Raw genomic sequence first — 16,300 nt, forward strand, 5'->3', positions numbered from 1 at the left:
TAGGATGAGGTAAAAGGGGGGCAGGCAAGGATTTAAGTCTCGGACCGTATCGTCTCGTCTCGGCCGATACGTCTCGGTATCGGTCGTGGTCGATACGATACAGGCCGAGACGTATCTTTTTTTTTAATAAATACAAATGTCTCGACTGTATCGAGACGTACCGATACGATACAATACGATCAATAAGTATCGATACGTATCGTTACTTAAAACCCACATGTCCATTTCATTTCTGAAAACCAGAAAGTCGAACTTTGAGCAGGCTGGTGGAAAAAACCTCTTTCCAGCTTTGAGAAACCCTTCAAAAAACACTTTTAAACTTGGTTTTTGGGTAAGATTTGTTGAGGGCTTTCAATCCTTTGCCAAAAACAACCCTAAAGCTGGTGAAATCACATCATTTGGTGCATCTAACAACCCACATTTAAAATCAAAAGCTGTTCTTGAAGGGAAAGGTAAGTTTTTTGAAAAAAACTTGATTCTTTTGCTTAAATCTTTGATTTTTGGTATGTTTTTTGGTATGAATCAAAGGGAATATGTTAAACTAACATAGAAATTGCATTCTTTGTATACATTTACAAAGATTTGACTTCAAATCCATGTTTCTTTGGCATTTTTTACCCAAAATCGAAAATTCCTTCTTTAAAATGATTTTTTTTTTAATTTTCTTCTTAAATTTAAAACAAATGCTAATGTATATAGTATATGTAATACATTATGTATAGATCTATGACATCCCAACACGATTATACATTTACCCTAAAATCTGTATTTTTTTTTATTTTTTGGGTATTTTCTGAATTTATAAAATACTTAAAAAAATGTAAAAAATCTGATTTTTTCATCTATACTCTTTCATTATAGCTTGATAAAATGTATAATTGGCTGAAATAGAATCAAAGACTTAGATTCATATGTAGTACATTATGTCTTTTTTTTTCATTATTTAAAAAATTAAATAATGTGTAACTAGTTGTAGAAAATATAAAAATGTTTAAATATTGTTTAGGGCAACTTTGCTAGGTAGTAAATACATGAAAATGATGCAATGCATGACATGCATCATAATGTCTGTCTATACTTGTATAAATAATAAATTATTGATGTGTGGATTTGAATATTGTTTAATATATATCTTATATAGTTATTTACTTTTGTTTGGTATTTAAGACGATGCCGCGACAACAAGACATTGGGTGGTCTTATTGTACCAAGATAAACAATAATAGATTGCATACACAGTGCAACTTCTGTGACACCCAACATCTTGGAGGTGGGGTAACTCGGCAAAAAGAGCACATGGCAGGAGGATGTGGAAATGTTTCCAAGTGTACAAAGTGCCCTGTAGAGTTAAGCAGGGCAATGCAAAAACACCTTAGAGATTCCAAAAAAAAATCCAAGCAAGCACATGATGATGATGATGCATTGGGGGAAAATTTGATGGAAGATTTTGAAGATTATGAAGGATCGAATATGGAAGCAGAGGAGGACCCAGAGTTGGCATTGGTGATGAAACAATCAAGACATGAAGCAAAAGAGCAACAATGGAGAGCTGAGCAATTGATTAGAAGTCAATCAGCTCGACCCAGCCCGGGCCCTGTAGATATTGGTGTTGGCTCCTCTTGTCGTCCATCTCTAAGTAAGGGTAAGCAGCCTGTTGGCCTTAGTAGAGCAACCAGTGTGAAGGGGATGTTTGACCGGTTTACAAAGAGTGGTAAGGGTAAGAGAAAGAGAGCGCAGATATCAGAGACATGGATCTTAATGTCTATAGACCAAGGGATGCTGGCCAACAGAGGATTGAAGAAAGCTTTCAACCCAAAACACTTAGTAAAAGGATAGGCAGAGCAATCTCCAGATGGTTCCACAGTTCTATGATTCCACCACATAAGGCCAAAGATCCCCACTTCAAGGCCATGGTAAAGGAGATTCAGCGGTGTGGGAAAAATGTTAAGCCACCCACACCTCATGAGATTGTTGGGCCTTACTTGGATGATATTGTCCAAGAGGTGCATGAGTATGTGGAGAGGTTCAAGGAGAAGTCGCCACTATATAGAGTAACCATCATGTGTGATGGATGGAGTGGACCAACAAGATTATCCTTCATCAATTTTCTTATCTACTGTGATGGAAGGACGATCTTCCACAAGTCGGTCAATGCATCTAGTGAAATCAAAGATGTCAATTACTTGTACAAGTTAATGGATGAAGTTGTGGAGGACATAGGAGAAGAAGATGTTATCCAAGTAGTAACTGACAATGCAGCAAATTTCAAGAAGGCTGGTCAGTTGCTTATGTTAAAGAGGCAACATCTATTTTAGACACCATGTGCAGCTCATTGCATAGATTTGATGTTCAAGGACATAGGAGAATTGCCCAAGGTCCAAAAGTTGGTTGGTAATGCAAGGAAAATCACCAACTTTATTTACAACCATAGTTGGGTTTTGGCATTGATGAGGAGTTACACACAAGGGGATTTAGTGAGGCCTGCAACAACAAGATTTGCATACATTGCAATTGATAGCCTCATTTCCCGAAAGCATGGGCTGCTACAGATGTTCACCTCTACTGAGTGGTTGACTAGCAATTATGCAAGGTCTGAAATTAGGAGATTTGTTCAAGATCTTGTCACCTCCTCAAAGTTTTGGGCTGCGATGGGCTGACTTTATAATGCTATGATGCCACTCTTTTGTCTGCTTCGAGAGGTTGATGGGGATAAAGAGCAGACCATGGGTAAGATGGTAGAGGCCATGGGATGTGTGAAGAGAAAAATACATGAGAATAACCCAACATCAAACAAGAAGTATTTGAAGATTATATCCAATCGATGGGAAAATATGTTCGTTCAAGATGTTCATTGGGTAGGTAATCTTATAAGTATATGACTTTGGTTTCATTTTAAACACTTAGTAGTTAGTAAGTTACTATTTATTTATTTATTATTAGAATTTCTAGGTTTCTAACCATCCATTACAAACCATGTGCAGCATATTATTTGAATCCGGATATCCAATACTCCAATGATATAGGGTGTAGACCGGATCTATTGTGTGCCCTAAGGAATGTTGTGAACAGAATGGAGCCAGATGTAGCGAAGGCCACACTTGCCATGGATAAGGTTAGAGCTAAATTAGTTGTATAAATGATTGAAACCAAGAATAGAGTGATTGGTGGAGGTGGAACTAATATTTTAATTTTTTTAATACCTCTCTAGGCTAAGTATTTTCGGGAGGCTACTCGTGGTTTTGCTGATAGAATGGCTATCCATGCTAGGAGCACACAACGCCCAGGTAAGTTAGGTTTACCTAATTTATTATATCATTTAAAATTTGTTTTAAGGTTTTGTCTTTTAATATTTCATTTATTATTGTGCAGCTGATTGGTGGCTCAATTATGGGGGTACTAGTACTCCACACTTAACCCGAATTGCAATTCAAGTGTTATCCCTGACGGCATCCTCTAGTGGCTGCGAACGTAACTGGAGTACATTCGGGTTGATACACACCAAACCCCGGAATCGTCTCAGTTATTCAAAGTTGGAGAAGCTAGTGTATGTCCATTACCACAAGAAGCTGAAGCTTAAATATTTAGAGCTGGAAAGAAAAGGAGATGATGTAGATGTCAACCTAATCGACATCAACCACCTACTTGACGATGAAGATCCAGTTAGAGCATGGATAGAGGATACCCATAAGGTATTGGTGATGGATAAATTAAGTGAGGATCGCCAGACAACCAAACCTAATCCAGTGATAGAGAGCATCATTCAACAGATGGATGAGGATGCAACACAGCCACCATCACAAGATCCTTGTCCTAATGTTGAAGAAAATGAAAGTAGCTCTGAAGAAGGTTTAGTCAGGAGGACGAGGTCCGTATGGAGGAACTCAACAACATGTTGATGATGAGGATGAAGACGACGATGGTGATGGTGATGGTGATGGTGATGGTGATAGTGGTGGTGGTTCTGTTGCTGCTGCTGCTGCTGCTGCTGCTGCTGATGATGATGATGATGATGATGATGATGATGATGATGACGATGATGATGATGGTAGTGGTGGTGGTGGTGGTGGTGGTGGTGGCCATGGTGCTGGAGGTAGTGGTGGTGGCCATGAGGCTTCACAACATCGTGCTGGGGTTCAGTTCACATGTGAGGCAGGATACACACATACTACCCAAGATATGGATCATGGTCTTGAGCCTGCTGGCCATAAGACTTACTTGCGGAAGCCGCATAAGGGCAAGTCTGCCAAGCGCTCCCACAATCCATATGATAGTGATGTGGTTATGAGTAGCATGGAGTCACTTAGCATTAGTTCTGATTATGCTGGTGCTTCATCAGGCCATGGGCATTATGCATCAGGTTCTTCTTCAGGCTATGGACATGGGGCTTCTGTAGGGTATGGAAGTTATGGATACGGAGAGAATCAAGCACAAGCACAACCTAGTGCTGTCGTGACATTAGCCACTCCAGAGTAGTACACACAATTCTACTATGAGTGGGAGAGTCACTACCATCAGTATTTTAACTGGGCTCAGTATTGTGCTTATGTTCGGACAGTACACAACATCATCATAGTCGCTCCTATTGTTGAAGACCCTTGCTGACATGACTTTGATCCACCCCGACATTCTTCATGGCAATAGAGTGACTCTACATGTAAGGAATTTCATCTTTTAATCTTTTATACCAATTTCAAAGTGCCGCACTTGTTTGGTTATTGATTATTCACAATTCTTAGTATATATGCATGATATATGACACAAATTGCTTGTTTATATTGTTTTTTGTGTCCAAAAGTGTATTTTCATGTGTATTTTGATAATTTTCATGCGTTTCTGCACCGATTGATACATATCTCCAATACGATACGATACGTATCTCCGATACGATAGGATACGATACATCTCCTAAAATCGCCTGACCGATACGATACCCGATACCGATACTTAAATCCTTGTGGGCAAGAACTGGATCTGTCGATCACCTCATCAGTGCTACCCTAGTGGGAGAATGTTGGAGAGAGAAGATCAAAACAGAAGAGGGGGTTGGGAAGAAGAGATCGAGATTGCAAGGGAGGAGGGGGGTAAATCGAGAATCGAAGGAAATTCCTAATTCAAACCTGCTCTAATGCCATGTTGAGAGATTAGAATTAGGAGTGAATGCTTGGATGATTAATGATCACCCCAAGGTCTTTATTTATATTATTGAAAATAGAGGACAGAATTACAAGTAAGCAATGTGGGACTAAACCCACATAATAGAAACAAGAATAAAACAGTAAAAAGTCCAGAATACCCCCCACGGTATTCTGGCCCATATAATCCAACAGTGAACCTGTTGATAAAGGCCGGTACCAGAAACTAGTGGGGAAGCTGATTTATCTCTCACACACACGTTCAGACATTGCTGTTGCTGTGAGTACTGTGAGTCAGTTCATGCATGACCCCTATTCTTCTCATATGGCGGCTATTCTTCGAATTCTTCACTACTTGAAGTCAGGTCCTGGAAAAGGCATTCTTCTGTCTCCTCATGGTCACCTACGGGTAGAGGCATATATCGATGCTGACTGGGCTGATTCTGTAGATCGGAAGTCTATCTCTAGGTATTGTTCTTTTGTAGGAGCCAATCTTGTCACTTGGCATAGCAAGAAGCATAATGTGGTGGCTCATTCTAGTGTTGAAGCAGAGTTTCGTGCTATGGCACAGGGCATTTGTGAGTTACTTTGGCTAAAAGGCTTGCTACAAGACCTTGGTGTTCCTGCTCATCTTCCTATAATGTTGTATTGTGACAACAAAGCTGCTATCAGTATTGCACACAACCCGGTACAGCATGATCGCACCAAGCATGTTGAAGTGGATAGGCATTTCATTAAGGAGAAGTTGGAAGAAGGGTTGATTTGTGTTCCCTGTGTGAAGTCTACTGATCAGGTTGCTGATATTTTCACCAAGGGATTGTCTGGGAAATTGTTCCATCCTAATCTAGTCAAGTTGGACATGATTGACATATTTGCTCCAACTTGAGGGGGAGTGTTGAATTATGTACACCAGAATACCGTGGGGGTATTCTGGTCATTCTACAATTGTATTTTTTACTTCTTTGTACCTCCTAGTTAAGTCGGCTGTACTAGGGCTATTTTAGTCATTAGCATGTAATCTCTAATATTATAAATACAATGCTTGTTTGATCATCTCAAGCAATTACTCTCTAATTCAGATTTGTTAACTATAACACATGTGCATGATGAGCAGTGTAGTGGTGGATAGGGGGAGAAAGAGTATAATGTTGCATTTTTGCTTCTATTTGGACAGATGAGGACTTCTTTGTCACCCACGAATGTTGTTGTCAAAAGCAGTGATGATTGGCTTCAGCAATTGGTCTAAGGAGAGGTCCAAGAAAGGGGGAGAACTACATTGTGTGCAGGTTGATCAGTTCCAGCAGTCTAACAAAGAAGAGAAGTAGGGGAGCCCTTTGTTATTGTTTTCAAGGGGGAGAAAGACTTGAGCAATTTTGTGTCATGGAATGATTAAGTTCATCTGTTGACACAGTATCTATGAATTGCTCACATGTATTGACAACAATTCCAAATGGGGAGATTGTGGAGCACAGCTTGCATTGCACTTTTGTTGTCATTGTTGTCAACAAAATCAGCCAGGTAGATCAGTAGAGCAGTGGGCTTGTGTTGGTAATGTTGATGGTCAACATACTCGGTTGAGCTAAGATGCAAGCGTATAGATGGTCAGTCTAAAGACTAGCAGAGTTTGCACAGTTGGACGCCTATGGAATATTGGTTCTCTTCAATTACAGTTGGCAGTTATTAGTTGGGTGCTATGAGCAGCTGCATAAGGAAGTCTGCAGATGAGGTAGACTATCATCCATAGGCAATAAGAAATGGAAGCAGGCTGGTAGCCATGGGGCAGCAGACAGTGTCAGTGAGTGGCAGTGTTAGTGGGATGGTACAGTTGTAAGCCCTGAGTGCATGAGGTGATGTTGCTTGATGGAGTTGAGAAGGTGGATGCCTTGTTGAAGTGAGCAGATATCAGGTTTCATGTCAGGGTAGAAAATTGAATGAGTTATATCTTCTCGTATGTTGGTTGGACGATGAATTAGTAAACATGAGATTTCAAGGAAATCAAGTCAGCTTTCAGTGACAACTGGAATCATGTTTATTGGACGTCTAAGTTTAAAGTTATGGTTTGAACATAAAAAATGACATGGGATTTTAGAACTCTATCCTTGCTAATCCATCGACTTCAAGACCAGTTTCAACGGTGTTACGCACATTTGGGTTGAACCCCAAAGGAGAGTTCTTTCCATTTAAGGTATCTTTAATGTGGCGTAAGAATCAGGAAAATACCAGGTCAGATGAGGAAGTTATAGGCTGTGCATGTTGTACATACTGTTTCAGAACCTGTTTCTGTACATGCAGTAACTTCACGGATTGTTTGACCTATTTTTCATTTGGAGTCTGTGGAAGCTTAAAACATGAGTAAGGTAGATCTCTAAGTTTTCTTTCCAACCATTTAAGAATCAGATCAATCTGAACAGAGTTGGAAATTATGGCTTGATCATAAGACATGGCGCGAGTGCTTCAGGAAGCTATTTCTGCATATATGTCAGATTCAAGTTTAGGTTTGGAATCTGTGCAATGAACCTGATTTGAAGGTGTAAACATGAAAGTTGTTGCCCTTTGAGTTAGATCTCATTTGAAAAAAATAATCAAGTCAATCGGAGCTCTGGAGAGAGCAAGTTATGGCCAGTTGAATGGGCAGAGGTAAGAGGAACCCAGCTGATGGAATCGGCCGACCAGTTGCAACTGACTGATTGTGGCCGAATGCTAAGTGAACTGTCATCCATGTTGTGGACAGTTGTATGAGCTGGACATGGTTGACAGCTGTTAGGTGGATAGAGATTGGAGTGAAGGAAGGAGTTATGACATGGGACGGTGAAGATGACACAGTTGTACAGAACACTATTTCTGCATATTCAGTGACTTCAAGCGCCATTTTGAGCCCCTTCCACTAAACCTGAGTTGAATCTCAAAGCATGAAGATTGAAGCTATGTCAGTCATCTTTCCATTGGCTTTGGAATCTCATTAATCCAAGGCCAAACGAAGGAGATATGGCCTGAACAACAGAGGCAGCGCATATGCCCAGAATTATGGCTTTCCTTGTACAGCAACTTCACTGAATTGTTTACCTGTCCTACTGGCTGAATTTGAGAAAGCTGAAAACATGAAAGTTGTATAGCTTTAAGTCTTCTTTTCAATGCCTCTGGAATCAGCTCAATCCGCTTTGGAAGAGTGAGTGATAGATATTTTTCCAGCAGTGCAAAGATACTGGTCCAACCACAGGTGGTTCGACCAGGGCGCAAGTAGGTCTCGTTTTTGTCATGTTTAAAGCTGGATTTCCGAGAATAAATGAAATAGAAATATGTGGAGAATATAATAGAATTAAGGGAAAAATAGGAGAGAAGTGAGAGAGGAGGAAAAGCTTCAATGGGAAAATCCTAAGCTATCAATCATTCTTGAATGCTAAAAGCTCCATCCAATGATAGAGAAATTCTTTGAATACCTAGATGGGATTTGAGAAGAGAAGAAGTAAAAGGAGCTCATTTTGAAGAGAAAGAGTGGGAGAACTTGGAGGGCTTCCATGTATTTACCCTATTCACCATGCTTGAGAGGATTATTGTTCTATTGATTTAGAAGGTGATTGAAGAAATTCATTGAAGATTTGGCTAGGGTTTGAGTAGAGTAAGAAGGCTGAATAAGAAGAGAAGGAAGAAGAAGGACAAGGGAGTGCATCGTGGACCGGAGACATGTAGGCTAGTTGTTCGATTAAATGTCTGAGTGAGTTGTGGTTTGTTTTGGGAGGGATTTGCACATTGTATGAGTTGTAACTGGGGCATACATATATAAGCCCATTTATTATTTGTATTATGGATGTCCAGTAGGCGCTAGACAGAGAGGGGTTATAGCTCCTTAGAAGTTGCGGCTGTCTAAAGCTAGGTGTGGTTGCACATTCACAATTGTAGCTGCTAAATTAGCGTTGAGCATTACGCTGAGGCGAGTTGGGCTATCTGCTCTGTGGATGTAAGCAAGTTACCGAACCATGTTACATTTTGTGTTTATATATATATATATATATATATGAACAACAACAACAACAACTCAGCCTTATCCCAACTAAATGGGGTTGGTTACATGGATCCTTACAAACAAAGTAGGGAAAATAGAGGTCGTCACAAAGTATAAGTAAGAGGAATGAAGAATAAAAATGAAGAAATGAGATAAGAAAAGTGATAAATGAAAAATGAGAGTAAGAGGAAAGAGGCAAGCCCAGGAAATCAGGAAAATCTCAACTACCTGGTGTCGACAACGTGGATCCTTGCCCTCCAATAGGCTCTATCTGAGGTCATACTTGGCACAAGATCCATAGAGACTGCATATCATTCTTCACAAACTCACTTATGGTCATTTTAGGCCGGCCCCTAGTTCTTTTAGCTCCCTCAATCGAAATCAGGTCACTCCTTACTAGAGTATCCTTAGGCCTCCTTTGGATATGACCAAACCACCTGAGACGACATTCTCGGAGCTTGTCACTGATCGGGGCAACTCCCACATTGGTTCTAATACTTTCGTTCCTCACTTTATCCTTCCTAGTTTTGCCGCACATCCATCTTAACATCCTCATCTTTGCAACATATAGCTTCGCTATATGGCACTTCTTAACTACCCAATATTCTGCCCCATATATCATAGCAGGTCGGACCACAGTCCTGTAAAACTTTCCTTTAAGCTTTAAAAGAATGTGTCGGTCACATAGTAGTCCGGTCGCCCCTCTCCACTTCATCCATCCCACTTTAATTCTTTGTGAAAGATCATCATCTATATCACTTTCTTTGTGTATGATAGACCTCAAATATCTGAAATAGTCACTTGGTGGTAACTCTTTCTCTCTCCGCAATTTTCACCATGTCATCATCCATCATAGTGTGGCTAAAGTTACACATCATGTCCTCCATCTTTGATTTACTAATCTTAAAGCCACTTGCTTCCAAGGTAGACTTGGCTACATTGTAGTGGTTTTGAGGCAAGGTGTGCATACGATTGTATGGTTGTGTGTGATTGTGGGCAGTCTGTTTGAGTGGTTGTATTATTGAGCGCCGACGAAATTGTCAGCTGAGATTTGTGAGCTTGAGGGATCAATTTTGGGTTCACTGATTCACCCCTCTTCTCAGTAACTATCTCACTCCAACATTTCAATCGAAAAGAGTATCATGACATAGTCTTGAAATTGTTGAGATTCTAACTTCAGTTACCGTTTACCATTGGTTGGTATTGTCCACATTAAGGATTATTATCATGAAATTTCCCCTGGGGGGGTTGTGCAGGTTGTTATGAAGAAGACAAGAAAGAAGACTTTTCTTTTTCCAATTGGATGGGATTACTTTATTTTGTAGTTGCTCTTATTATTATTTACTCAAAATCCTGAAAACCTTACAAATCCAGGTGTTGAAATGCTTATTGCACTGTAGCTGTGGACCCTGCCCCATTCTGTCACTCCCGTTCTCAATAATGCTTTCTCACTTCACTGTCTGGATAAATTTAATTGGGTGTCCAGAGTGCTTATAATCCTAGGAAGAAAAGTAGCAACACAAAAATGGACCTGCAGAATCAGTAACCATGAACTTAGTCTGGTGTATCTGAGCTACATAATTTTTTATTCCACTGTAAGATCAGTGCAGTGAAATTTAGTTTAATCATTGGGAATATATAGTGCAAAGGCTTTTTTGTTCTATGCTAACTATCCTGAGGGATGCTTGCCTTGTATGTCTTGTCACTGATTTATATTACAGTTCCTGATTTCCACCAAGTTCACAGCATTTACCATTTTTATAAGTAGGTTACTACATAGCATATGTAACAAAGGTTATTTTTCAATCAAACTAAACATTTCTGTCGGTTAACCATGTAAGTGTATGACAAAATCTCTCAATCAAACTATACATTTCTGTCTGTCAACCATGTAACTGGTGTGGAACTGATGAATTTCTGTATTTCTGTTACCTGTCAAAGGCAGAATATTACGCCTAGTTCCTTTGTTTTTTCCGGTGCTAATATTATTCCTAGTTCTGACTGTGTCCTTCCAATACTCACTTTGATTTCACACCTTCATTAGAGCCTATTCTTACAATGGGAAGCATCGAGTGTAAAACATGGGATGACAATTGGACAACTCTTACAGTTAATGGCAGCCCTGCTGCCCAATTTGAGCATACTATTTTGATCACCAGAACTGGAGCTGAAATCTTGACAAAGTATTGAACTGTTAGCACTATTAATCATTCTTGACAAAGTATTGAACTGTAACACTATTCATCATGCTTTCATGGTGTAAATGTCTTTCAGAATTTGTTGTTTTTAATAGTATGTATTTTTCTTCATCCATAGAATTCTTCATATGGGTATATTATGTAGTTGTCTGCATATTTATTTGTTTAGGTTCCTCTGACTTGAACTGGAAGTGAGTTTTCAACCATATCTACAGGCCCTTGAGGTTGTTAGGGATATTGATTACCCTTAGAGAGAAGTTACTAATTTGGAAGACCAGGATCACCATTCATGTCCTTTCCCAAACTTTCATATTACATCGAGTTTTATTTGATGACCGGAAATATGCAATTTTCCATCGGAAAGCATGGAAAAGGAGAGCCTTGCAACCTTAGTGTTGGGGTATGATATGTTGTATTCTATCCCTTGCATAAGTGGGCTGACTCTATAGGGCCGTAGGGCTCGAAGGATCCGAAGCCTCGAGGCCTGGAGGAATCAGCGTATCTCATGTGTTACTGGGGCCTCGACAAACTTGCAGGTCTATGCAAGGTTTGGGTGTGGCAGTCCCTGAGGAAAATTTTGAGGCCTATGTATTTTGGTAAACTGTTTGTGTAGGGTTTCGCTATAAATTTGTAATAAGGGTTTCTTTCTCTATAATCAATCTGAGAGGTGTGAAGATGAGAGCGGCTGCAACCCATTCTCCATTTATATTGAGGTAGGCCTTATCTCACAGTAGACAATGGCAATCTTACGGAGCCACATAAATCCTTGTCTACATTGGATGATTGTTGTTTACATTGTCCATTCATTTCTTACATCGTTTTAGGTTTTTTGTATTTTTTTAAACAATTTGAAACATGGATTAAATAAATCATTTCTTAAATATCTTATGGGGAAAGGATCGATTCAAGAGAGATTTCAGGCATCGATTCATCAAGTAACCTGAGTGCATTTGTTATTTCAATTTGGTTTTTGCTCTCATCCAAAGTCTTATGCGCGACCGTGCATAGGACGTTTTGACATATTTGGCACGCATGATTTCATTTTCTAATTCTCAAAATTGTCAAATTTCTAACTAATTGTGATAATACCTTGCCAGATTGGTCTAATTTCAGGATCAACCTGGGCCAATATCAACCAAACCAAGATTACGAACCATGGATTGGAGGGTGCAATTCTAATTTGATTAAGAATTGAGAATTAGAATTGAAACCAACATTGAATGAAAATTTTACATTCATCTAGTCACTTTTTAAGGTTACCATGGAATCCCATTCTCTTTTATTACCATTAAATTGTATTATTTTGTAACAAATTAACTCCACTGCAAGTTTCAGAGAAATGTAGAAATCTGAACGTGTTTGGTTAGACCCGACCCATTGCAGAGAATAGTCCTCTCTCATAACTCCAAAAGTTGCATGACGTACCAGTATGATTTGATTTGGTAACCTTTATTTATTTTTTCACAGAAATGTAGCAAAGAAAGGCAAGAACTCTCTCTCTCTTTCTCACTCTCTGCTCTGGTCTCTCTGTCATTGTCATTTTTTATCAAAATTGTTGAAACAGATTGGACATAACAGGTTAAGCTGGTCTCACTCCCATATCTCATACTCTCTCACCTTCTGGCTCTCTTTCACGCTGATTCTGATAAAAAGATGTAATGTAACAGTTCAATAACAGACGTAAAAATCCTATCCCAAATCCCAATCGTGGAATGGAATCTGAAAAGCATCATAGAATTCAAAACTATATTAGATTATAGGGATTATTTTATTTAGTAAACCTAGAAAGACAGATTAAACAAAAAAAAAAAAAAAAAAAGGAACATCTGGAAATTATCAAAATAGCAAGAAGAACAAGGGAGTTGCAGTAATGGTTTACTCCTTAGCTATGGTGGTGGTGGTGGTGGTGGTGGTGGTGAAGGGATGATGAAGAATAAATAGAACCCAATTGCTGTTCTACGAGCTTAGCAAGCTTAACATGCTTACGTGACCAAATCTCCACCATTTTAGCTTCCTTAGCCTCTGCATCCCTGTAAATAGCATTAAGTTGTTCTCTGCAATCCCTATCAATTCTATCAAGAAAACCCATCTCTTCTTCTCTCAAGCACCTGATCTTAGCCTCTACCTCCTCCATTGTTTCCCTCTTCTTCCTGTTCTTCTCCGACTCCAACTGCTGCTCTAACCGATTCAACCTCCACATGGCCTCTTTCTTATGCTGCAACCAACTCTGCCTCCCTTCCTCGAGCTCCTTACAATAATGAACCAACGTAGCCAGCTGATGAACCGGGAGGTGTCGCTTCTCATTCAGCCCGATTTCCGGTGGAATTAAGTCAACCTTGGTTAGGTCAGTTTGAGAAAGTGAGAGACTCACGGACGGAGAAGCCGTTGTGGAAGAGGAAGAAGACAGGGATGAAGTACTGGACGAGTTAACAGTCATCCAGGGGAGAAGCATCGACGGCGACGAAGTGGTGGTGGCGCCGCCGCAGAGTGAGAGCATAGGAGGTGCGTCGGAGAGGGAGAGGTTAGGCATTAGTAGAGAAGGAAGAAGCTGCAACTTTGGCTGAACGTACTTCTCTGCGAATGTCTCTAAGATGTGATCGTATTTGCCCTGTTCAGGTGAAGCAGCGAGAAGGGTTGTTGTTGGGGAGACTGTTAATGGAGCTGAAGAAGGGCTTGGGATTGAAGAATTTGCAGAGGAATCGAGAGTAAAGAGGCGTTGTTGATGGGTTTTGTTATTCTGTTTGATCTGTTTCTCTTTGAAAACTTCCCACCACTTACCAAGTCGCTTGGCAGTGCGGCCAGGGACTTCAGCAGCGATCTTCTTCCACTTGTTGCCGTACTTGGCCTGGAGAGAGATAACAAGGGATTGCTCTTCAGGGGTTAAAGATCCCTTTTTGATTCCAGGTTTGAGGTAGTTTTTCCAGCGCTCAAGGCAGGATTTGGCGTCACGGTCAAGGGGTTTGGCCATGCGTTGAGAGACAAGGTTCCATTCTTTGGGGCCATATTGCTTGACATAGGCACGGAGGAGTGCGTCTTCTTCAGGCTGCCACCGTTGCCTTTCCTTCATCTCCTATTAACCATATCGTCTCCTCTTTCTTCACTTTCAATGGTGAATTCGGTAGAAGGATACCCATCTAATTAAGCTCCCATTGTTTCTTTTGGAATGAATCTATAATTCTATATGTCTGGAAGGCCTAAGCCTAAAGGAGGAGGGGGAGTGGTTCGTTCGTGTGAGGTTTTGGGGCTTTGAACTGTCGGGGTTGGAGTTATAAATGAAGGATGGAGAGGAGAGGAGAGGAGAGGACGGAGAGAGAGAGAGAGGAAACTAGATAGAGGAAACGTCAGACGGGTTGGAAAAGACAGGGCGAGGATGCTCAGATGAGAGAGAAGACTAGCCTACTGAGTTGGATGGGGTGGGCCATGTCAATGTAGGACTCTTTTTATTTTTTTAAATCTTTCTTTATGGGTTTGTTGGCGAGGGAAAGCCAAAAGGGCAGACAACGTGGTGGGGTGGTTGAAAGGTATTGAGAGTGTAGGACTTTTGAGGCTTGGGCATTTTGGGGGAGGGGGAACCTCAAGAGTTGGCTTGAGGACATGTAAAGGAGGCCTTGTGATAAAAACTCTATCGCTGCCGCCTGGGGTTCACTAGGGTCTAGATTTTCTCGGTTCGTGTGTGACAGGGGAGCCTATACGAGCCCAGGGGGGATTTAGTCGGCCTATAAGTTGGATACCCCATCTGTCAAAAAAAAAAAGAAAAAGAAAAAGTAACAAGAGAATTGGTTCCTCATATGGTTAATTCTTAAGAACTTTGATACGTCAAAAGCCTGGAGTTGATGGAATGCGTTAAAGTAAGCTCTTTAATCTATCTCATTTTATCTTCGGTTGGTTCAATCTATCGTCTATACACAAGATCGATTCCTATCAAACACATAATAGAGTTATTACAGACATGGGTTGGTAGGGATCCAGATCCTCTACTACCAAGTTGTCCGGTAGGATTGTGTTGTCCAGACACGGTACTGCATGCAATTACCACCTTACCTCCACTTAGACAAGGCGTTTGGGTAGGGGTAAGACGGACATTGCGCACAACACCGTGTCAGGGCAGTACGGTCCTCCCAGACAGCTCGGCAGCAGAGGATCCAAAATGGGGTTGGTAGATGTCGAGTCGAGTTCAATTGGAACTATGGGGTGTTTTGTTTAGTCTGTAATAAGTTATTGTACATGGATGAGAATGGTAGAAGATAAGATAGTCATAGAGAGTAATTGGAACTATGGGGTGTTTTGTTTAGTCTGTAATAAGTTATTGTACATGGATGAGAATGGTAGAAGATAAGATAAGGAGTAACGGTTGCCATGCAATCCTATTTAAGAGGGAAAGAGAACACCACCCCGTTGTGCAGCACACGTCGCCCCTATATTAGGATGCGATACAAGGACATGCGAAATGACTACCACATCTCTTGTAACCTTGAAAATGATCAGGGATGCAATGGTCATTTCATGCATCCTATGTCAAGGCACAAGGATGGCGTATCTGGTGTGAATGTGTGATCCAGGTGGTATTCTTTTTTCCTTAATAGTTAAATTTGAATAAAAAGAATTGCGAGATTATCACCTTACAATTTCTTTACTAAAAAAATGGATCGACATTCTCCCAATTGTATCTCCCAATTATACCCCTTGTTTTGTCAATAAAGCACATCTATATCTTTGATCTTATTTATGTTTTTCTTTATCTTTATTTTCTATTTTCCCTTTGCCCTTTCTTGTACCTGTATCATTACTGCCTTACAAAAGTGTAGCTCCCACTCCCAAGAGGTCATGGGTTAGATTTTTCTATCATTATTCTCTCTCTCTCTCTCTCTCTCTCTCTCTCATACATATGTAGGTGCAGGGGGAAAGGGGGTGGACTGGATGGTGTTTTTTGTTTTTTTTTTAAATCATTCTATGGGATCTACTAATCTGAC

General features: G+C 40.3%; 2 protein-coding genes across 3 annotated transcripts in view; one reads left to right on the forward strand and one right to left on the reverse strand.

The window, feature by feature from the left end:
* Window positions 1–11,445, forward strand: part of LOC122664292 (methionine aminopeptidase 1B, chloroplastic) — a 90,949-nt gene extending 79,504 nt beyond the window's left edge. For both annotated transcript variants that reach the window (XM_043860048.1, XM_043860047.1), the window contains one exon: window positions 11,177–11,445. In XM_043860048.1, the coding sequence (XP_043715983.1) occupies window positions 11,177–11,322 (146 nt within the window). In that variant the 3' untranslated portion in view covers window positions 11,323–11,445. The remainder of the gene's footprint in view (window positions 1–11,176) is intronic.
* Window positions 11,446–13,193: 1,748 nt separating this feature from the next.
* On the reverse strand, window positions 13,194–14,521 carry LOC122664290 (protein rough sheath 2 homolog). The gene has a single exon (XM_043860046.1). The coding sequence runs from the start codon at window positions 14,395–14,397 to the stop codon at window positions 13,213–13,215; it is 1,185 nt and encodes a 394-aa protein (XP_043715981.1). The 5' UTR covers window positions 14,398–14,521; the 3' UTR covers window positions 13,194–13,212.
* Window positions 14,522–16,300: the final 1,779 nt, after the last annotated feature.

This window comes from Telopea speciosissima, chromosome 6 (genome assembly GCF_018873765.1).
Source record: "Telopea speciosissima isolate NSW1024214 ecotype Mountain lineage chromosome 6, Tspe_v1, whole genome shotgun sequence".
NCBI classification, from domain to species: domain Eukaryota; kingdom Viridiplantae; phylum Streptophyta; class Magnoliopsida; order Proteales; family Proteaceae; genus Telopea; species Telopea speciosissima.